The 23611-nt window shown below is 34.2% G+C and overlaps 1 protein-coding gene and 1 non-coding gene across 4 annotated transcripts; one reads left to right on the top strand and one right to left on the bottom strand.

Annotated features, from left to right (window-relative positions):
• Positions 1–9476: 9476 nt before the first annotated feature.
• Positions 9477–17281, top strand: mal (molybdenum cofactor sulfurase). 3 transcript variants are annotated; one of them, XM_038012679.2, is made up of 7 exons: positions 9477–10279; positions 10346–10441; positions 11503–12316; positions 12396–12690; positions 12771–13401; positions 13698–14131; positions 14457–17281. In XM_038012679.2, the coding sequence occupies exons 2-7, from the start codon at positions 10369–10371 to the stop codon at positions 14676–14678; spliced, it is 2469 nt and encodes an 822-aa protein (XP_037868607.1). In that variant the 5' UTR covers positions 9477–10279; positions 10346–10368; the 3' UTR covers positions 14679–17281. The 3 variants fall into 3 exon arrangements, with proteins under 3 accessions (XP_037868607.1, XP_037868608.1, NP_001106746.2); XM_038012680.2 differs by having other exon boundaries at positions 10089–10175; NM_001113275.2 differs by having other exon boundaries at positions 10125–10441; positions 14457–14878.
• On the bottom strand, positions 17189–19373 carry LOC101744166 (uncharacterized). Its single transcript, XR_009973832.1, has 2 exons — positions 19219–19373; positions 17189–17374 (listed from the first exon to the last, which is right to left on the bottom strand). It is a non-coding gene; the product is annotated as an uncharacterized LOC101744166 (transcript).
• Positions 19374–23611: the final 4238 nt, after the last annotated feature.

The raw sequence follows: 23611 nt of genomic DNA on the forward strand, positions 1-23611 counted from the left end.
CTTGTTTCCTATACTTAGAGTAATTATATGTTCATAATAAAATTATTTCATTTATTTAGCATACATATTTTTTGTCTGTGTGGTAGATACTACATATTTATTATGCTTACTATTTATTTATTAAAATGACCCTGACATTCTCGCGGATTTTTCTCAATAATGAAACTGCATTCTAAAACAGTGATAAAGTCATGACTGTATAAAATCATGAAGCATCTGTGAAGGTCCATTTTAATAAAAACTTTTACATTTAATTTTGACACTCAAGTAATATTAACATATTGATAAGTCGAGCGTGAAATTATTGTATTCCTTTTGAATTAAACCAATGTTTCATCTAATTCTCTATTTAATACATTATGCTCCTGAAGATCAATATTAATAAATAAACTAGAGAACAATAACACATTAAAAATGTGGCAACGTAGTTAACGACCAGTTCAATAGGCTATATAGTAGATCAAAGCGGATTGAAATCATTCATCCAAACGGAGCATGTAACTCGATTTTCCGTTGCTCATAGAATTGTTTACAGTTTAACTGAGATTGAAAATTAGAATACATCACACCGGTAAAATAAAGAATAATTTAAATCGACTCGTTAGGTATTAGCCCATAAATTTACTAAAGTTTACCTTCTGCTGCATCACGCGTTACTCGTTAAAATACTTATTATACGATCGTTAACCAAACTATTACGCGAGCCGTACACATATTCTAAATGTGTAAAATCCAAAGTAGCATTTAAAACTACGTAACTTACAACATTTGGTAACTGTGATACCGCTTCTTTTACATTATCAATTCTACTAAACCAGTCCGTTTCACTGGCGAATAAATATAACGGAGCTTCTACTAATTTTAAATTATATTTCGGTGGCTTTGAACTGTTATACATAATTATATTTTTAGTATTACCGTAGTCGAACCTTTGAAACTGTCCACTTATATAACTTTGGAAGTAATGTAAAAATGTTTTTGTAGAAACACCAGCAGGTATGTGGCTTGCCAGAGCCGGTAACCTCTCTGAAACCAACTTCTTAAGTCGGTTACACCATAATTGAGGAAAAACTCTAATAAGCACAGGACGTTTTGTAACTCCCCTCCACGACACACTTTAGCGTGATACAAATTAAAAAACACATTATCTGAGAACAATTCATAAACACCAATATCGTTCACAAAAGACGACACAAAATCTATATTATTTGTAAAAATGTCTACAAACGGATGTATTATATTCTTTACTGTCGTAATAGGTGCTAGTAAAAATGCGTTTTGTATTTTTTTGTTATATTCCGGTTTCATGGTGGTCATGACAAAGAATATTGTCGTTCCTTGAGAGAATCCAACATAAGATAGTTTCGTGTGAGACGTCGTAGAAAGTATATGATCAACAACGGCGGGCAAATCCTGAGATCCCATTTCTTCATAACTGAAGTCCCAATACTGTTTCCTTGGAATATTTTCTATGTGTCCTTTACTGTATTTGTTTCCTCTTGCATTGTAAATCCACACATCATAATTGAGATCCGAAAGTTGGTAAGCTAGCGAATGAGACCGATCAAAAATCAGCCAGGAATCAGAACTGTCACCGATTCCGTGCACCAAGAGTATTGGAGGTCCTGTCTTCTGTATCCGAAATATACTTAATTTGTATCCATCTTCAGTAATGACAGTGTGGTTTTGTGAAGCATATCCATATTTTGCCATTAATTGTGGAGAGTCCAAGAACAAGTCAGAATCACTGATAATTTTTAAATGGTTACTACTAACGTAATTAATTAACATTGGAAGCACAATTACTCGTGTTATTATCACATAACCAAAGTACATTGTTACAAAATACGTCTCACTACGACAAAGACGAAACGTTATCTGAACCTTAAAAATTTGGCTTCGAGCTGTGGGTCAATGCCAAGCAACCCAAACGTGCTGCCTAGCAATGACCTCAGGGAAGGATTCTCAATTCACGCATTTTTTTTTTAGTTACTCAAATAAAGCATACTAATGCCATTCAACTCAAAAATTAAATTTGTGTATTTATTCAAAATGATTTCAGTCGAGACACGTAAAATTAAAATAAATTTTTTTTAGAGATGGGAATTAGTCACTTAATTTTAATCGAGAGCCATCGTACTCATGCCTGCGTTCGTAACTCATACTTGGGCTCACCTTCGAAAGCAGTTACACAGCTTATTATAGTCGAGTTATGTTCCAAAAAAGTGCTCAAGTTCATCTTGTGAATAAGAGTAAATTTTCGTTTTTGTAACAGAAGCCATGTTACAATGTGTAGCCATGACTGTCCATTTTATAAGGTGCTTGAACTTGAACTTTCTTTTGTCACAACAATAAGGTCTAAATATTATAAGCGATTATTATAAAGTTCAATATCCTATCGAAATTTAGGTATTATAAATTAAACTATGGTACGCCACCCCATAAACTTGGCAGTCTGAAACTACCCACGCATGTGTTTGATTGAATAAAACAGCTTTCCTTCTGAAAAAATATTTTAATTGACTACTAGCGTTTTCCATTAATGAAAAAAAATATTTAATTATACCTTGTACTCCTTATAGTTTATTAAAAATAAAAATATAAGCAAACGAACTATAAATACAAGTGGTACGAAAAAAGATGAACATAATTTATTAATGTTTTTTTTTATTGCTTAGATGGGTGGACGAGCTCACAGCCCACGTGGTGTTAAGTGGTTACTAGAGCCCATTGACATCTACAACGTAAATGCACCACCCACCTGGAGATATAAGTTCTAAGATCTCAGTATAGTTACAACGGCTGCCCCACCCTTCAAACCGAAACGCATTACTGCTTCACGGCAGAAATAGGCAGGGCGGTGGTACCTACCCGCGCGAACTCACAAGAGGTCCTACCACCAGTAAATTCCCTTCTCTCCCCCATCAAAACATCGAAGATAAATCCTAGATTAAGATCAAAGCCTGAAAGTGGAAAATAACATTCTGTGTTTCATGAAACACATTTTGTCCTAACATTCATTCTCTAACCCGAGCGTTTATAAATATTATGATTTGAGAAGAAGAAAAAATAGAAAATTTTAAATACTAACTTTGTAACGTAATACAACTACGACAGAAAACTAGTTACATCAATTAAAGATAAGTTTCATCGTAATGTAAGCTTCTTGAAAATAACACTGTTACCTACCACGAATAATCTATAGTAGGTACCATTAATTTTATCTTTTGGTTCTTTAATTCAGTTTTATTTAGTGACATTAATGTTTAAACTGGTTTTATTATTATTATAGAAGCACGAGTTAACAGTAAACGTACTAAAGCCGCGTTGACAAGAACATAATATGCGTCGACCGAAGGCACTTTGATACCTACTCGCACAGGTAGGAGCCCTTTGAGATTTTGACTGCTAAAAGATTTATCATTGAGTTTCACACCTAAAGTGATAACTTCATTGTTGATACAAATCTGTAAAAGTAGTATTTGTTTTAAGTATCTCGTTACCGTATACCGTTCTAACAAGTAATTAATAAGGGGCTTAAAAGTAACTATCGCCATGTCAGTACGAATTTAACAACTTGTCTGGCATGTTTTGTGTGAGCTCCATTAATACTCGAATGAAGATGAAGATAACTCGCATGGTGCTACTCGGTCTGACCATACTCTGATGATATTGTCAACGCGCCTTAGGATAATAAAGAAAGTACTTATGTCTACAGTATGCTTTCATTCCATATACAAACTACATAAACACTAGTTAATAAAGTAGAAATAAATATATTTCTTTATTCTATTTATTAGTTTACGAAATACATGATAACCGAAGCAGAACCGAGTAACTATATTCAGATCCTGGGTGGTACATATTAGTTGTTGTCAAACCAACATCACATGCTATGTGCAAAAAGCACAACTCTTCTTTTTCTTTTTATACGAAATTTTAATTACTATACTCGATGACTATACTAGTTAATACTTGGACTGAGTCGGTAGTACACTAGTTAATGCCCCTCGCTGCTGGGACGTAGGCCGTGGGTTCGTTTCCCACACTTGACAAACATTCGTGGCAAACAACTTTGTTCGCTCTGTAGGTATCTAGATGTTTAATATTTATTTAAATGTGTTTATTAGTCTCTTGTACCCAGTCTACATCGATTCCTAGTTATGGGCCAAGTGGGAATGTCTAGTTCACCCCTAATTATTTATTTATTTAATAATTAATGTCGAAATCTCTGAAAAATCCATATGGCATATTTTATTTTGGCAACGATGATCCTTAACAAAAGATACTGAAGACCGGCTATCAAACACGGATCCCGTAAAACAGTCAACAGTATACGAACCTGATAAATGTTCACTACTGAGTGAGTAATGCGTTTCAGTTTGAAGAGTGGGGCAGCCGTTGTACCTACTGCAAAAAGTGAGACTTAGTCTCTCAAAATAGGCGGCGTCATTAATTTGGTTGATGTCTATGGGCTTCGGAGACCACTAAGCATCAGATGATCTGTCAACCCATTTGAGCAATAAATAAAAAGTTTTTAATGTGAGACAAACATGCAAGAGTTTTCCAACATGAAAATACATAAGTTTATAATCACACATCGGTGTCATAATAATTCATTTTTTGTTTTTGTTTCACACTCCACAATACTTGCGGATTGTAAAAACATTAATCAATTATTTCGTAATGATATTTGTAAATATTTTCAATGATTCAATACAGTAATCTTCGCGAGACAATCCAATTTCTCAACTACGCACGCTTGTGTAACAAAAAATAACATTTACCGACATTCAAAACATCATAAACATTCGTGAATGTAGCTCTTACTAAAGCATTAAAATTATTTTATTCAGTAGCAGTGGTCGAAGGTGACAGTTTATTCGTGTTTTATCCAGATAAATCCTTAGGTTTTTCTCATATATAAATCCAAAAAAAATGAGGTATCTTTTAAACTCTATCATACATGTTAATACTAGATATATTTTTAGGATTACTTCGATTTCAAAGTTTTAAACATCATGACGAGATATTTCGTTTGGTAAGTAATTTATTTGTTTAAAAATCATAAAGAATTTATATTTTATTTATTTTAATTCATATATTATGGCAATGACATGTCAAAAACAGCAATATACATAAATAAATAAAACTCTAAAAAACCGGGAAACCGGACCCGCGAATAAATTTATCTTCCATGGACTGCTTGTGCCCAGTATAGTTTTCACTAACCACTTGTAGTGCTCGTTGGATGTTGCTTGATTGTTTCATGGATGGCTGCTCGTTGTAATTTAGGATAGCCATAGTGGACTGAGTGACAGCCAACCCTAGATGACAAGATAACATTATGATATTTTTTCATTAAATAAGATCAGGAAACACCAGTTCACGTAATTTCTCAATGTAGTTTTTAGGATAAGTCGGTGGTTTGGCAAATACGGCGAATCAATATTTCGGCATTGTGGTTTCCTCAACGTCCAGGTTTTAGATAGGAAAAACGAGATAATTCATTACTTTTATGTTATACGATCTCAAAGGTATTTCAAACCCTTTCCAAAAATTGTTAAAGCTTTTATAAGCTACCGGTCGGGATCCTTGTCAAGTAATAAAATTTACATTTACGTTTATTTTGGATTTCACAGTGTGTGAGCACACACACATGTGAAATCTCGCGGTTTTTTATTGTCATTATATATCATTTCCGTCATTTCGAATACTTTAACAGTTTTCATGGTCACAAAAGATAGTAAAAACGCGAGATTAAACTATAAAAATTAGTTTTAATTGCGTCTACGACTCGCACAAACTGATGAAAACACTAAGTAATAAATGGCTTTTGACTTTACCGCCATCATGGTACCAGCATCTGAGAAAGATAAAGTTTCCACTTCTCTCCACACTTTCATACTATGTACTTCCTTAAGTCGATGCGTCATGATAATCGCAACAATTTATTATTGTAGGTCACCTTCCTGGGATATCTTCTATAGCTTCTTGAGATTGAGTAAAAAAGAGTAATAATTACAGAAAATTAAATTATTTTGATTTTTCCACTCACATACACATTTTTTTATTTTAAAACTATTACTATTACGGTACTACAACTGTAATTAGATCTGAGATTTCACTCTAATGCTGCAATTTTGGTGGTGGCATACATATTGTAATGTCTATGGACACCCATCTTCTTAACACTAGATGAGTTCATTCTATCGCTGTGTACACCATTATTAAAGAATTAAATAGTATTTTATATGTTAGTTAGCTAGTTTATATTTTATACAGCCATAAATGGTGCTGATTTCTTGTATTTAAATCATTAAAATAAGTTTGTTTTACCAAAAATTAAGAAAGATCAAGATCAAGAGTAGGCCTATTATTCAGATACTAGATCAGTATCATATTATAGAGATAGCGAATCTAAAAGTGTGTATAAAATAGAAAAATATAGGTCTTCTGTCATAGATGTTCAATTCACTTAAGGATTCGATCACGGCGCCGCTTGCTACTAAAAGCTACTAAAAGCCCTCCATAAAAGCAATAATTAAATTGGTGTAACACAATTTACGAAGGGGCTGGTGTCTGAGGTACCTATATGTGCTGAGACTACGTTCAAAGCCTTTGGTTCTTGTTTAACATTTGAATGTGTGTTCTTAGAAATAATAATGATAGTAATTAGGTACTAGCAGGGCTAATTGTGCTGCATGTTTTGTGAATTGTTCATATTATTTTAGTGTCTGTTCAGGCTTAAAGACATAATAATGATGGCTTATTAAACGTTTGGCTTTGCGAAAAAGATACCGCCATCCTTTCTCTTTCTGTTATGAAAAAATAAGATATTCCTGTTTTGATAAATGGGATAGCAATGATATTACAACTGGGTCTTTGACCGCATGTAATTGACACTGACCTGTTTCTAAAACCGATTGACATCCCGTGACATTTATAGGTCTTGTATGCTCATTTATATGAATAAAATTAGATTTTACTATAATTACAATATTCAGTCTCACGCATAATATCGTTATCCCTAATGATCAATATATCCTTCATTTACATAGCAATAATATAAAAAAATATCGAAAGCATGTTATTATGTATTAATGAATCAACGATTTCCAGTCGCCACATCGCGATTGATTTTTTTAGATTTTTTTGCACAAATAGTGACATATTTTACTTGCATCATAAAACTGCTAGGAATCGCGCTTTAAACGTACAAGTAGAATACCCAGATGACAATTTCAATGGTTTATTGTAAGCAATATATTTTTGGTCTCCAGCTATAAAATCTTAAAAAACATTTTTGTGTTGTCCAGCTGGAGCACTGGGTATGAATACTCCAGAGGGTCCCACAAACAAGTTCGAAAAGGAATGGTAGCGAGCGAGGTGCGGACGTATTCGGCTGCCGACGCGGCAGGCGTTAGGGTTGCTATAACATGCATTTTAATATATTTATTTATTGACTAAATGTTGTAATGCAAGCCTTATGCTATTTGTAAATAAAGTCAATATCTATTGTCGACGTTATTTATATACAGGTCAATAATAATTTTACTACCATCCATTAGGGGTTAAAGTGTGAAATTGCTGATTTGTAGTGAAAAATTGAAATTCGTTTTTTTTTCATTTAACATATTTATGGGCTGCAATAACCACTTAACACCAGGTAGGCTGTGAGCTCGTCCACGCATCTAAGCAATAAAAAAAAAACAAAATCCTGTAGAGTTAAAACGGTTTCTCGTGCTGTATGAAGTCTCGCGTTATCATGGAGCAATAATGGTGAACACCGATCCATGAGTCGGGGCTGTTTTACTGCAAGTTTTACTATAAGAAATAGGCAAGGCGGAGGTACCTACGCGCGCGGACTCACAAGAGGTCCTACCACCTTAATAACTTTTATTGAGATTATATTTCATCCCATATCATCTCATCTCATTTCATCCCAGTTGATTAATATCTCAAATTAATCATCTTCATTTCATTTCATTTCACTCCATATTATCATTTTTCATAAAAATAAGAATATAAATTGAAAAAATAAGAATAAAACATGACCTAAAGGTCTACTAAAAAATACTTAAGTACCAGGTCATAAAATCACTTAAAAAAAACGTTAAAAAATGCCGTCAATCCCTCCGGGGGGCCAGAGGAAGGACTACGCTCGCACATCCCGGCCCCTGTAGGTGGCGGTTTCCCCCCGGTGAAGGTCACGGGGCGACCTGAGGGAGTAGAGGCCGCGCGGCGCGCTACCAGCACTCTAGCGCGCCGCTAAAAAGTATCAATAATAGAGCAACCGGTTGGCGGTGTATCGCGTCCCGACCCGGCAGGCTGGTTCTGGTCCAGCGGGGTATTCCGGACACCAGCGGCACCGTCTGGGCGGCCTGACGTACCGAGACGGCCGACGTTACAGAGCCTTCGATTCGCCGATTCGCCAAGGCTCCGTCAGCCGTGCGTCCTTGGGGTGAGCTGCGCCGTCTGGTTGTAGTATTGACCGCGGCAACCCCCTTACTTCATCCGAGTTCTGACCTCAGAGGGGATCGGACGCTTGGGCGAAGAGTGCAGGGGAGTCGTGTAGGAGGTTAGGCCGCCGGGCAGAAAAATTTAAAAAAAAATCCGCTAACTCCTGGGTAATTTGGCTCGGATCGGCTTCCACCATCTCTTCCAATTCATTGTTGTTCACATGTGTCTTCCACGTGGTTCGTTCTTCAAATCAAAATTTCTATCACGAAAGCGCTTAAACCAAAATCGCACGGTGCATCCCCTCCCTCTCCAAGTGCAACATTGATATTGCGTGCTGTTTCTGCAGCGTTAGTTCTGCGTTGGAACTCGTATTCAAAAATCACTCGAATTTTCGAAGTATCCTTCTTTCCTGTCTAAACTGAATAAAAAAAACAACTAAAAGTCAATAATCGAAAGTTGCACATTTTTTAAAAGAAAAACCTCATAGGTACCATTTGAAAAAGTTTCACTGAAAAATCTCAAGCCATGAAGGTTCTATGTCAATTCGAAGTACCTACCTATTACAATAAAACGGCAATTTCATACCTTAAGTACTTTAACTCTTATTATTAATACGAAGATTATGGATCTACGACTAGTCATTCTTACTAGATAGTAGTTTATTCACCGATTTTCGTAACTAACTTGTTTATTTATTGTTGGAACAATGTGGAAGGAAGCTCATTCTAATTTTAAATGAACTCGACAATTCCAAGGGCTCCAAAGATTTAGTAGAAATAAACTCAATAACTGATGATGCGATGGTAAAATAATAATTAAGATGGTAATTAAATCATCTTAAACAGATCGTCAGAGAAAACTTTATGGAGTATATAGTAGGAAACATAGAGTTGCTCAATAATTGCTCATACAATTTTCTAATAAGTGATGTTCATGGAAAATTAGTATTAATATAAAAACCGAAGTGCATTGCTAACTTGTACGCGGTAGATATATGCATCATAGTGTTATTTGTGTACATACTTTCATAGAGCTTCATATAACACGTTTTTAACCTGAGGAAACACAAAAGATAATTCGCACATCTTGAAATCTCGCGTACGCGTCAAAAAGTCCACAATCATAGAAAATGGTTGTTATCATCAAAGAGTCAAATAAAATAAGGGAATGTATCATAGTTTTTTCAAGTAGTCTGATAATGTGATACCATTAAATTATAGAGCAAAATTAAAACGTCGGATTTTTTTGGGGGGAAGCGAGGAGCGAAGTCATTGAAATGTTTTAATATGATATTTTAGTGTTTCTAGTATAGACGTGTAATGATGGTAGCCCATTAATCTTTTATTATACAAAATTACGGAACGTCGTCGCTTCTATGACACTTCCGAAAAATTCACTGAAATCTTGATAATTTTTACCACTTTACTAGGATATTTCTTCGTTTATTTTCTCCCGTTTCATTACGATCATTACATTAAAATAATTAATTCCTTTAGAAATAAATAAACGAGGCACCATCAATATTAATTTTGCAAGAAACTGCTTGCCATACTAAAAAACCAAGAAGTCAACTCAATTTCAGTCTCATAAATATTAAGTGTATCATCTATGTTTCAGCCATAGATAATAGATATAGTTTCATTTCACAATTGAAGTTTTGACAATTTTGACATGCTACTGAAATGTACACTCCTAAGTGCCTTGGACGAAATGTAATTATTTGCCCGATAAAAACAGTTGTTATTACAACAAGGTTAAATGTACAATGAACACATACCAACGACCAGTTATGATTTCACCATATAAAAAGAAGAACGTGCGTCGTTGTTATTGTTTATAATATAATTTCGCTTTCAGTTTTATTTAATAACAATTATTTTAGGTACTAATGAAGAATCCGCAGAGATGACCGTGCTAAGTCAAATAATAAAGCCCGATGATATGATAAAAATTACATCAGAGTTTGCAAGACTGGGAGGTAAATGAGCTGTTAATCATTTTTTAAATATACATGGTAGTATTTTATAGTAAGTCTATGTTTGTATGTTTATTGCAATTTACAGTAAAATTAGTTCTAATCTAATATTCCTGATTTTAGTGTTAAATCAATTAAAAATTTCACAATCAAACAACTTCCTCTATAATTAACTTCTTGGAATCCAGTGAACGTTGTTTAATGCTTAACTTTATGATTTTGTAACTGAAATGAAGCATTTTATATTACTGACTATGTTGATGTTCTATAGAAGAATCTAGGCGTCAATATAATTATTGCCAAAAAATTATACAGTTACGAAAAATGAAATACATGTTTTTTTAATGGAAATGTTATTGTAGTATTTGAACTTGACAAATCCTAAAAATGTAGTCTAGTGGCCTCTCGCTCTGGCAGGACTATTTATTTTAACTTATCTGCGTTATTAAAATTTCAATTAGTTTTTTACTGACTATCTTGACCCCCAGTATTAACAGTAATAAAGCAGAAAAACAACCTGGCCATCTTTTTTTATTTCTCTAACTTGGTGAAGAAAATTTCCTGTGATAGTGATTGAACACTTCACAATATGAATTACATCACTTACCTTATAACTGGACATTAAAGCTTCAATCATTGTGTACAACAGCTATTTGAGCCATATAATCAAAATAAATTGACTGCTTCAGAGAATAAAAAGCAAGGGTACGTTCAGTCGTAGTAATAACTGGGAAGAGGTGGTGTCTCATGTATCTATGATTAATATCTGGAGAATGCATGAAAACGGCTACCCTTACAATAGTTGTTTGTTGAAATATTTTGTTCTGGCCCAATGGATACAATGAAAAACTTTCAGCATAGCTGGCTATCTAACATGAATCACAGCACCAGCCGAACATGTTTGTTATACAGATTAAAAAGAAAATTAAAAATAATGGCTAAAATATCAAAATATATGTATATATGCAATTCAAATAAGAACATTTTAAATAACAAAATTAAAAGTAAGGTAATTTGTGAACCAGATGTTTAAATATTGATTCCTTTTATTTCCGCTTTCACAGACAGATGTTATTTGGACAATGCCGGTGCTACTTTATACCCAAAAAGTTTGATTACGTCCATAAATGAAGACTTATTAAAAAATGTTTATATGAATCCTCATACAGATAAAAATACAAAAGATTACATAGAACAAATTAGATGTCTCATACTAAAACATTTCAATACAGATCCTTCAACATATACGTTGATTTTCACATCTGGAACCACTCAAGCCTTGAAATTAGTTATTGAATCATTTCAATTTATGAAGAATGAAGATGATGATTTAAATTGTGGTTCCTTTGTTTACCTAGAAGATAATCACACATCTGTTGTTGGCTTAAGAGAACTTGCAGTAGACAAAGATGCAGAAGTAGTCCACATAGCCCATGAAGATTTCTTAAATGTCATAAACACGAAAGCCAAACAAACAAGCAAATACACAAATGGTGGTAACAGTCTTGTTGCTTATCCTGCTCAGAGTAATTTCAATGGTTTTAAATACCCTTTAAACTGCATAGAGAATATAAAAAATGGATGTCTGAACAATCACTTGAAAAAGCATTTATGTGAGATAAACAGTGACTGGTACGTTCTGTTAGATGCTGCTGCATATGTTGCTACCAGTAAATTGGATCTCACAAAAGTGCAACCAGATTTTGTATCTTTATCGTTTTATAAGATTTTTGGTTTCCCAACTGGATTGGGAGCTTTATTAGTTAAAAAATCTAGTGAGAATGTTTTAAGCCAAAAAAGGTATTTTGGTGGAGGCACTGTTGATGCATTATTGAGTAATGAGCACTATCATATCAAAAGGGAAATCTTTCATGAAAGGTATATTATTATCTTATTTTATGCAACACCCAAATAACTTCAATTTTCTGCATAAATAATTTAATTACATTTCTTTCAGATTTGAAGATGGATCTCTATCTTTCTTATCCATAATTTCTTTAAAACAATGTCTGGATACAATGTACAGAATCATACCAAGAATAATACATGACGATATTATGGAAACAATATCTTACCATACGTTTTATTTAGCAAAAGATTTGTATTGTCAGCTATTAGATTTACGACATCGAAACGGCACAAAGGCTATCAAATTCTATTTAGATTCAGATTTTAGTGACATTACAAAGCAAGGGGGCGTTTTAACTTTTAATCTGGTGAGAGAAGATGGAACTTACATTGGTTTTTCTGAGGTATGATTAGTTAATTTTGGAAAAAAAAAAAAAATAACAATACTACTCAACAGTTTTTTTAAATAACATATAACTTTCAGTTCCAACACATGGCAGACTTATTTAACATAAGTGTCAGAACAGGATGTTTTTGTAATTCTGGATCATGTCAAAGACATTTGCACATGTCAAACAAGGATATGAAAGATATGTATAATGCTGGTCACAGATGTGGAGATGAAGTAGATTTAATTAATGGAAAGCCCACAGGTGCTATAAGAATATCATTTGGATACTACAATACCTTTGAAGATGTTGACAAATTCGTTAATATGATATGCCGATGTTTTGTTAATGCAAAGGCAAGAAAACAAAAGCGTATCATAAATCATTTTGTAGAAACACCAAAGATTAAACATTATAATGGCAATGTTAATAAAATAATTAATGAACAAATTTACTTTAAAAATGTTGATGATGTACTGATAAACATTCCACCAATGAGTACTAAAATAATATTAAAGGAAATATGTATATTTCCAATTAAATCTTGTGGAGCGTTCAAAATTTTGTCAGGTTGGAACATAGGTCCAAAAGGTTTTGAATACGACCGAGAATGGATGATAGTTAAAGACAATGGAGTGTGTCTCACACAGAAACAGAATACACGTATGTGCATGATTCGCCCACAAATCGATCTCAAACTAAAAGTAATGATATTAAATTTCCCAGGTAACTTACTATTCATTATTTTTTTATATTGCTTCACTCATCTGGTTTATTTCAGTTTGGGTACAGGAGCATGTTGCTTAATGCTTTTTTGGCAATAAATACTTTAATATACTTTCCTACAAATTTGTAGCTATTGCATGAATAAGACCTGTGTGACATTCAGTACGCAATAACTGTTCATAATTTAACTACATAATAGTTTCTTAGTATAGCCAAACTGTTGTAAATATGTATTTTCTGATTAATACCAGTTAATATTATATGTGATGCTATTACATATTCCTTATCTTTAACAGGTAAAACTCCCATATCCATACCCTTGGAAAATTCTATAAACGAGGTACAGAAAAATGGATCACTCTGTCATAGTAAAGTCTGTACAGATATGATTAAGGGCATTGATTGTGGTGATGAAGTTGCAGACTGGATATCTGAAGCTCTTGAAGTGTCATTCCTTCGTTTAATACGACAATCTAGCAACGACAACAGATCTCTAAAGAAGAAGAAAGATGAAGATAAAAAATTATTGTCGCTTAGCAATCAGGCTCAATATCTTCTAATTAATAAAGCAACAGTTAAATGGCTTAGTGAAAAGATCAAAGATCCTCTCTTTACTGATGATTTAAATCATTTAACAGACCGATTTAGAGGGAATCTCATTATAGAAATGGAACAAGAATTGTTGGAACGTGAATGGCACAGTGTTATAATTGGAAATCACGAGTTTAAGGTTTTAATTTCATAAATTGTTAAAATTCTGTAAAAAAAAAAACAATAAGAAACACTTTGGTCAATGAGAATTTATCTCTCTTACTTTTAGATTACCAATTTTTCTATTACCTATTTTTAGAGTAAATCAGCAATGTTTTTTTATAAAGCTACATCCGAAAACAATTAATATAATTGCTCAGGGCAAAAATTGGGAACTTAAAGATAAATTTATTAAAATCATGAACTTGCAGGCTCAGAAGTCGCCCGATCCCCATTAAAGCAGGATTAATTATAAAACGTGTAATCTGTCAGTGTTTCTGAGAAAAAAAATGCATATGTTCCAGGTGGAAGGGCAGTGCCCCAGGTGTCAAATGGTATGCATAGATCAACAAACTGGCGAGAAAACTGTAGAGCCCCTTAGGACAATAGCAGAACAATTTGGAGGGAAACTTCGATTTGGTATTTACTTGAGTTATGTTGGCACAGTGAATAAATCTGACGACAGAACTTTGAAAACTTATTCTCCAATTAAAGCAATACTAAATGATGACAACATCAGTAGATGAAATGAAAACTGAAGTTGATGAAACCATAATTAATATTAGATTTATTCCAATCATTCCATTTTCTAAACGCGTCCCAGAGACAATTACTGAGTAAATTGGGCGAAACGGGAGGTATGATGTGATAATGCAAACATAATTTGCTCGTTTGAATGAAAAAACGAATTGACTCATTTTAGTAACTGCAAACTTGCTCTAATCCAGGGGTTCCCAGCGTTTTTTTCTCCTCTTATTGCTCCTCTTCACAATCGGCCATGATGGGCGATTATAGAAACTCATGATAGTGTAGAGGGCATAAATGTCTGTAATCGGCCATCATCGCGTATGGTCGTGCACAATCGGCGTTGTGTCGGTAGATCAAAAGAATGATGGCTCATGATTGTGTGAGCGTCCACACCATCGGCGATTAGTCAGGATGCAGTTGTCTCCAGTGTGTGTCAATTGTGTCGACTACAAAACTATGGTTGCGTGGACCTTGTTTTGTTCCGATTGATAGCCACCACCCACCACCTTCCTCCATCTTGTTTATTTTTATCGGTAGGCAGCAGCTTGGCTCTGCTCCTAGCATTGCTGAAGTCCATGGGCGACGTAACCACTCACCATCAGGTGGGCCGTATGCTCGTCTGTCTACAAGGGCAATAAAAAAAGAGTTTCCCGATTATTTTTTCGCGCACATTAACTAAATGACTATATGAGTTAACTAAAAATATTTTCGCAGCCGCGATCTCCTCGATTTCCATCGACGATACCTAGACGTCTTAACAAAACAGTAGACAGTACTAGACAGTCAGTAAATGAACGTTCACGATTGTGTGGAGAGCTGCCCGATCATGGCGGCAATCATGGACGATCATTTGTTGGCCTATCATGGCCGATTGTGAAGTGGAGCCTATAGACCAGTTTCAAAATTTAACTGATTCTGGTTGACAACTTCCATGCTAAATTTCTACCATATTCCCAAAACTCGACAAAAAATTTACGCGTAGATCTAACTATGGAAATTTGCGTTGCAGCTAAATTTGGACGACGAATTAATAATTTTTCAAAAATAGGGGGAGAATTGATTTTTTATTATTAATTAATTGATTGCGCTGCGAGTGGATGTCAAAAAAGTTAAGTTGGCCAAAAAAAGTAAACGAGGAACCAATTAGTTCTCACTTATTTCACTTATAAAACCACGGTAATATAAATTCACGTGGACACCTGGTGGGAACTAAGGCTCTAATCAAAAGCTAAAGTCATCTTAACCAATTGATTTTACATATATTTCATAGATAAAATATTGGATATAGCGTGAGAATTACTTAAATATTACTGGTTTTAAGCTCATTTTGAATAAATCTGGGAATGTTGAAATTAAACTATTTCTCAATTCATAAAATTAGTTACGTTACTTTTTAAATCATCTCTGAAATCGCACTATCAATGAATGCAAAGATTGAGGAAGTAGTTTGCTGCCTGCATGCACTCCACATGCAGTGATCTAAAACCTGCACAAGGCTAGTGTTATTAGCTCTTTAGAAGATTGTCTATGAGCTCTTCAAGTTTGCAAACAATATTGCTAACTGCACACCAATTGTTCTATTTCTGGAATCATCTCATTTAAGTTGGCTTTTATGACTTTCATTAAAAAAATGTAATCTGTAAAGGACATAGGCCATTTTCAGCCCAGCTACTCGTGCTCTCAAGGACATTAATGAAATATCTATAGAAAACATTTCATTTTTACATACTTATTATAAAACTTAAGGGTATTTTAATGGTGGGATAATTAAAATCATAAATAAAAAGAAATTAGCATGACTTACTTAGCTACATTGATAATATTGAAGGAGAAAAAACTAACAAAATATACTGACATATTTATTAATGGATTTTAAAATTAATATCAAATATGTATTATATCTATACAAAAATCTAGTTTTATACTTTTAAATCCGTAGAATAAATTATTACATGGAGGAATAATTATGGTTCTTAAGCAAAAAAAAAAATTGATGTTTATTGACGTTTTACATTTGATCACCCCTTTTCGCACTCGTGCGCATTGTGGATATTATTGTTCCTGCTTATTATATTTTGTTGTAATATAAAGTTAATATAAATAATATTTAAGCTGATGATCATGTTAAAGTGTCAGTGTATTGACAGCAAAAGCATATGATATAACCTAAAATTCTTATCTTATTTTTTTTATATCACTGTATCCCCATGAACAATACTGATTTTAATTTGTTTATAATAAAAGGGATATATAGCTGGTATTTAAACTTAATTTCATTATTGTCCTTGAACTTCGTTTAGTGAGCCGTGCAATGTATGGAGAGTAGCCCATTTCCTTTGAAAGAAAGCAATTGAAATTGATTAATTATTTAAATTAAATGGCTAAAAATATAGTCAAACTCTTGTTTCCAGAAATATATTACAGCTCTTTTAAAACGCATGATTCTCAATGTTCAGAAGGTTTTTTTTTATAATTATTGTTTTTGTAAGCTTTTTAAATGATACAACTGTTGTATCTCCAATTCTTTTATTTATGTATTTAAGTTTTGTTGTGAATATATTTTAATATAATAAAAGGTGAGAAGTTGGTAATCCTGGGCAAATAGTTTTTTGTTTTTCTTATGCTTGCTGCACCTCCGAGTTTTATTTTCAAGAACTGGGCATCTTGGGCGTTACGTGGTAGGAGCTAGAACAAACTGCCGAAGACCTATGTAAATAGCAAGATTTGATCCCAGCCCTACACCCCAGCAGAGGGTTATAGGAAATAATAAAGAAGTTTTATTTATATATTGTCTAAAGATGAATCTATGGGTGACAATAGAGATAATGTCAATAACAATAGAATCATTGAAATTATAGTTTGCATTTAATTATTATAATATTAGATCCTTACATATGAAATTAGCGTTTTGTTGTACTGACCACTTTGGTTAAAAATTTCAAATTCCATTTGGCTGGTAGGTACATTTGAGTTTTGAAAACAGTAATTCATTTGTTTTTCCTCACAATTTTTGGAACGGGAAAAAACGTCCGTAACGTAAGATTTTTATTAGTAATGCACACAGTGTACGACTTAACGTACTTGTAATAACGTACAAAAAATTACATTTTTTTATCACTCATTTATCTCAGAGCGTTCGTTTGCGCAATAAACTAACTCTTATGCAAACAACCTTGATGAAGTGTACCACAATAAGTTCGCACGTTACCAAATGACCGTGGGTTGTTGCGAAACCTCCAGTTTTATTTTCTTTATATCTCGAATAGAACATAAAATTAATATTTTTATAATACTTCGTTCCTATCCAGTGTCCCACGACACCACACATCTTTTTTTTCTTAGGCGTCGCTTATTACCGCACACTGGAAAACATGAAATATCGGTATATTTACGAGTACAAGTTCTACCGTGGCACCAGTGCGCAGAAACAGCTCGAAGGATTAATGATGTGTACGGCGCTGGTGTCGCAAAAGAAAGCACGGTAAGTTTTGGGTTTCAACGTTTTCAGTCTGGAAATTTCGACCTTCAGAACCAATCCCGTAGACGGCCGGAGCCTTAGTGGAATATGAAGAATTAAAGGCTATTGTCGAATCGGATCCATGGCAAAGCTCTTCAGAGATAGTTGCCGGCTTTGCGGTATGTGATAAAACTGTATTAATCCACTTAACGCAAATGGCGAAAGTAAGAAAACTTAGACAAACTCTTGACTTGAGTGAATCGAACTTGCAAACACGCGTCGACTGCTGTGTTACTTTGCTCAACCGACAAAATAATGAAGGGATTTTAAACCGTATCATTACTTGTAATGAAAAGTGGAAAAACACTCGTTGCAATGGCTGAAGCCTGGAGACCCAGCCAAATCCTGGCCTAAACGAAAATTGACTGCGAAAAAGTTACTTGTGTTTGGTCCACCGCTAGTGGACTAGCGCCAGTGTCGTTTATTACAGCTTTCTAAAATCTGACCAAATTATTACAGCAGATATCAATTGTCAGCAACTGCAAACCATGAAGAATGTCTGCGATATCCACCATGCTCCCCAGGCTTTGATTCAACAGATTACCACTTTTTCTGGAATTGGACAACTTCATACAAGGAAAAAATTGAACTCAGATTGATTCTCGCCCACATGGCTTTTTTTCAGTAAAGGGATCAATGAACTACATATGAGATGGCAAAAGTGCATAGATAACAACAATGCATACTTTAATTAATTAAATATATTTTACAAAAAAAAAAAAAGAATTTATATTCCTCCTGTACAAAACACCTTTCATATGTAAGGACCTAATATTATCAACCTACATACTAACATCAACAATTGCATAAGTGAGTTTGTGCTGTTTTTTGATAGCCTTTCAAGTCTTAACCAATTCATCACTTAGATTGAATCAATGATTAGCAATAAATAATGACATATATTGTCCTACTTGTTATCAAAATCAATTTTCTGCAATTTTAAGTAATAAAAAAATGGTTAAATCAGTCATCTGGCCTTAAAACTAGGTTTTCATATATGGAATCCAGATTAGTATACATACCCTATAAATCTGCCCAGTACTCAGGAAGCTTATGTGCAGCAGTCAACCTTATAAAGTACGAACAAACAGTGCAGTCTATTGTATCACACTTCCAAAAATCAAACATGTATTTGACCACATAACTATTTTCTATAATACTGGCTGGTTCAAGCATTAATCAAGATATAGCACAATTGATTGGTTGTTCTCCTTTGATTTCCCTTGGTTCTTGGCCTTTTGAAACATCGTGAACTACTTGAGCTACTTCTCCATAATCTGGCAATGCCATTGTTTTGAGCTTAGAGTAAATCAACTTATCATTCACAACTACTTCAAAAGACCCTATAACAAGATAGTAACATTATTTATTTAGAACAGACATAATTGAAAAATATTCTGGAGGATTTTTTAGATTTTGTTAATGATAAACTATAAGTATGAACTTGCCTTGACGTCCCCTTTTACACAAAACCATAGCAGAAGGTGTATCATTTCTAATAATTTGCGCCAGGGCTAAGCAATGACCTCCATAGTCACAAGCACCACTAAAAAAAATTACATTATACACAGCTAACAATTAAGGATTGTTTTAAGCAAATAGATGGGTAGGTAAGTTTGGTAAAAATTGAAAGCAAGTTTGATAGCAAGTAATAAGCAAAATCCCTATCAGTAAAATCTCTTTCAGACGGAAGTTTTTAAGTCGAACAGTAGGTACCTATAAAACTCAGTACAAAAAGAACCAAGTACCTATGTACAATTTGAAAGTAAGTTTAACCTTACCTACGGTAATTATGGGCATCTAATAATTTCCCATAAATTTAGCACTTTCATAAATACATAACTTACACAATTATATTATTTTTTAAGCTTACCAGTATTCTACATGTACTTTAGGGATGAAACTTTTTTCTTCATTCCCAGTCATAATTTTAACTCATTCCTATTTCCTCTTACAACCCTTATTTTACTATTTTAGAATCTCTCATTCATAGATAACTTAATTTAAAAGTCTCTCATTGAAATACATTTATGCACAATACATTTTAATAAATTTATTATTATTACATAATTACATTACCGCTTTTATATGGGATTATATGACCTGGTAACTGAGACCTTTAAGTCATGTCTTATTTTAATTTATATTCATATTTTTATGAAAAATGATATTATGAAGTGAAATGAAATGAAGATGATTAATTTGAGACATTAATCAACTGGGATGAAATTAAATGAAATGAAATGGGATGAAATATAATCTCAGTAAAATGGGTGTCATTTACCAAGATTTTTTTAGTGGACTTTTTGGAGGATCCAGAGAAGTTACGTCCATTTCATTTACATCAGATTTTGCATCCATATTACACTCATTAACATTTCATTTATACTAGAATTAAATAAAAATAATAACTACAATCTCGGCCTAAAACAAAATCAATAATAATAATAATTAAAACAAAAAATCAATTAATAATAATAAAACATAACTCAAAATTTACATCAAAACTACCTTAACCTAAAGGCTGGTTTGGATCCAGAGTGCTCAACATGCACACGTGTCCAGTGTTGCATTATTGGTCAGTCCAGATCCATTCGTGAGGCGAACAGCCGTAGGTAGCTGTTGCAACTAACCCGCACGCGGCGAATCAGGGAAGCAATTCGTTTGCGAATGATTACTGCGAAACTATCTATTCGCGCATCTGCAAACATCCCCGACGCACCACAGTGACGCGCCAGCCACATCATCGCTCTTATCAAGCGTTATTATACTGGACACGCAGGGTGTTGTAGGATTTCTTGGTATACTTAACCCATAGGCTGCACGTGTAGAAAGACTGGCAGTATGCTCTGAAAAGAGTAGCTTTCACCTCTGCAGTACACCGTGCGAACATACGGGCTAACATATTACCCCTGATTGACAACGCCCTGCGCTCCCTATCCATGTCTACATCGTCTGCAAGCGTCTCAGTGACCCAGTGACCCAGATACTTTAATTGCGATACTTTCTTAAGGACATAGTCTTTGAGTATGACTGATGGTGCAGTTTCGTAGGTTTTTCTGCCTGATTTAAATACCATCAGTTCGCTTTTAACGGCATTATATCTGAGCCTATATTCCTCCGCATAACGCTCGCATATCCTAATCAGCTTTCTGAGAGCTCTGATCGATGGGCTCAGCAACTCCATATCGTCTGTATAACTGATATTATTATCAAACACACCATCAATGGAACAGCCGACATTGGAATTGCTGGCTTTGTTTCATTTTTCCACATTTGTGCACTTTCACAGATATTAAACAGTTAATAAACCACCGTACTGGCAAGCGCAGTGTGGGGCAAGCGCAGTGTGGGCCACCTACTAGATGGACCGACGACCTAGTAAAAAGCGCTGGGTCTCGTTGGATGCAGGTGGCAATGGACCGGTCACACTGGAAATCTATTGGAGAGGCCTATGTTCAGCAGTGGACGGCGATAGGCTGAAATGATGATTACACATTTAAACCTGAAGAAACACTAAATAGACAAAATAAAACAAATCACACAACTCCTCGCGTTCCCGCCAAAAGTCCCCTATTTACCGTAGTACGGTACATACCATAGATTATACACTTAATTTATTTGAGTACGGTACCTATTAACATAATTATAGCCTGCAATACATGTTGGTCGAGCTTAGGCCAACGCGAGCGTAGGCAAATTAAAACAATGAAAGTGTTACTGCCTACACGTTCGGCACGTTTACCGAAAACCAATGCAAATGGCCAATATAGACAAATTTGGAAAAGGTGCCCACACGTTGGGCTCCTTCAGTTGAGAGTGACATTTTGGACGCGTACACACGGCCGTCGCCAACAAACGTAATGGCGCGCTGACAAACATGTGGACAGTATTATCGGCCGAGTGCGGCCAACAAGGCGAGCGACTCCGAGCGATGGCAAGACAATGCAAATAAACTGTCTATACGTTGGTATTGGCGTTCACTCGGCGACGCTCGGTCAACAGTCAACATGTATTGCAGGCTTTAGTAGTTAGTTCAGTGCTGCCAGATGAAAAAATGCCGCAATCGTACCACAGTACAAAAAAGTCGTACGCTCAAGGAAAATTCTAACTAAAAAGCCGTACATAGATCTTGTTCATCCTTTTATTCACTTCTATTACAACGTTAATAATAAAAGATACTATGAAAATAGTACGTATCTAGATATTGTAGAAAGTCACTTTTTTTAAATAAATTTTCCGTATTCTCGCTTCTTCGTGCTAATTTCTTCTTATTAGTACGAGAACGCTCATTATCACTTTCATCGCTCATTTTCATTTATTTATTGACACCAGTGGTTCAATTTTCACAAAAGGATGCATGTATTAGAATAAAATAACAAGCAGAACCGGATTTTTCGTAAAACAAAGAAAAACAAGTATTAACAAGATTAAAATAGACCGTGCATGAATAAAATCGTTCAATCATTCGTCGTCAATCGTCGTAGTCGTTCCAATTAAAGGTATATTAAAAAAAAGTTAAACAAATATAAACTCTATTTCTTTGAAGGGAAAGACTTCTTTCATGTATAGAAATTAGAATAAAAGGGGCTTCCCCAAAACTCTGGGCAATATTGCCAATGTTCATTATTATATTATTCTGTCAAAGGAATTTTTTTTGAAGATTTAATGGCTCTGAATATTTTTCTTTTGTGACAAAGGAATTGTTATAAAATTTTTGCAAGAACTAAAATAAAATAATGTTACAATGGATTAAATGTAAAAAAATCGTACGTTTTCAGTACGATTTCGATGCTTGGATCGTACTCGCGTTATATTTGCAAAAAGTCGTCAAATACGATTTAAATCAGCAGCCCTGAGTTAGGTAAGTACATTTTTTTTTTTGGGATCGTCAAGAATTAGCTAGTGTCAAGTAATAAGGTTTTTAAAAATCGCCGTTTTTTATGAATACTATTAAACGAAGTAAACTGTCCATGCTGGCCATTATTAATATGTGTAAGTATGAATTAAATTAGCAGCGTGGGACGGTATAGATAAATTAGGTTGAGAAAGTAATTTGATTAATGTAGTAATCAACTCTGCAAATGATAATATGAAGTGTAATGAGATGAAGTTGATTAATATTATGAGATATGACATGAAATGTTATGAAATCAAATGAGATGGAGTTCATCCCATTTCAGTAAAATGGTGGTCATTTACTGAGACTTTCACGGTGAACTTTTTGGAGCATCCCGAGAAGCTACGTCCAGAGAGTGTGTTTAATTTTCCAACAATTAATTTTGTGCTCTTTCACAGATACTAAACAGTAAAAAACCAACGCTATTACAAATTTATACCTGAAGAAATACTAGGTGAACAAAATAAAACAACTGAACTTTGCGTTTTCGCCAAAAAGTCTTCAGTGCATGTGGT

The sequence above is a fragment of the Bombyx mori genome, chromosome 9 (genome assembly GCF_030269925.1).
Source record: "Bombyx mori chromosome 9, ASM3026992v2".
NCBI lineage: Eukaryota > Metazoa > Arthropoda > Insecta > Lepidoptera > Bombycidae > Bombyx > Bombyx mori.

Excerpts from the sequence above, each read along its gene's own strand:
- mal (XM_038012679.2), top strand. The coding sequence starts at position 10,369 with ATGACCGTGCTAAGTCAAATAATAAAGCCCGATGATATGATAAAAATT. Across the intron at positions 10,442-11,502 it reads AGAGTTTGCAAGACTGGGAG|ACAGATGTTATTTGGACAAT; the intron begins GTAAATGAGCTG and ends CCGCTTTCACAG. Across the intron at positions 14,132-14,456 it reads TTGGAAATCACGAGTTTAAG|GTGGAAGGGCAGTGCCCCAG; the intron begins GTTTTAATTTCA and ends CATATGTTCCAG.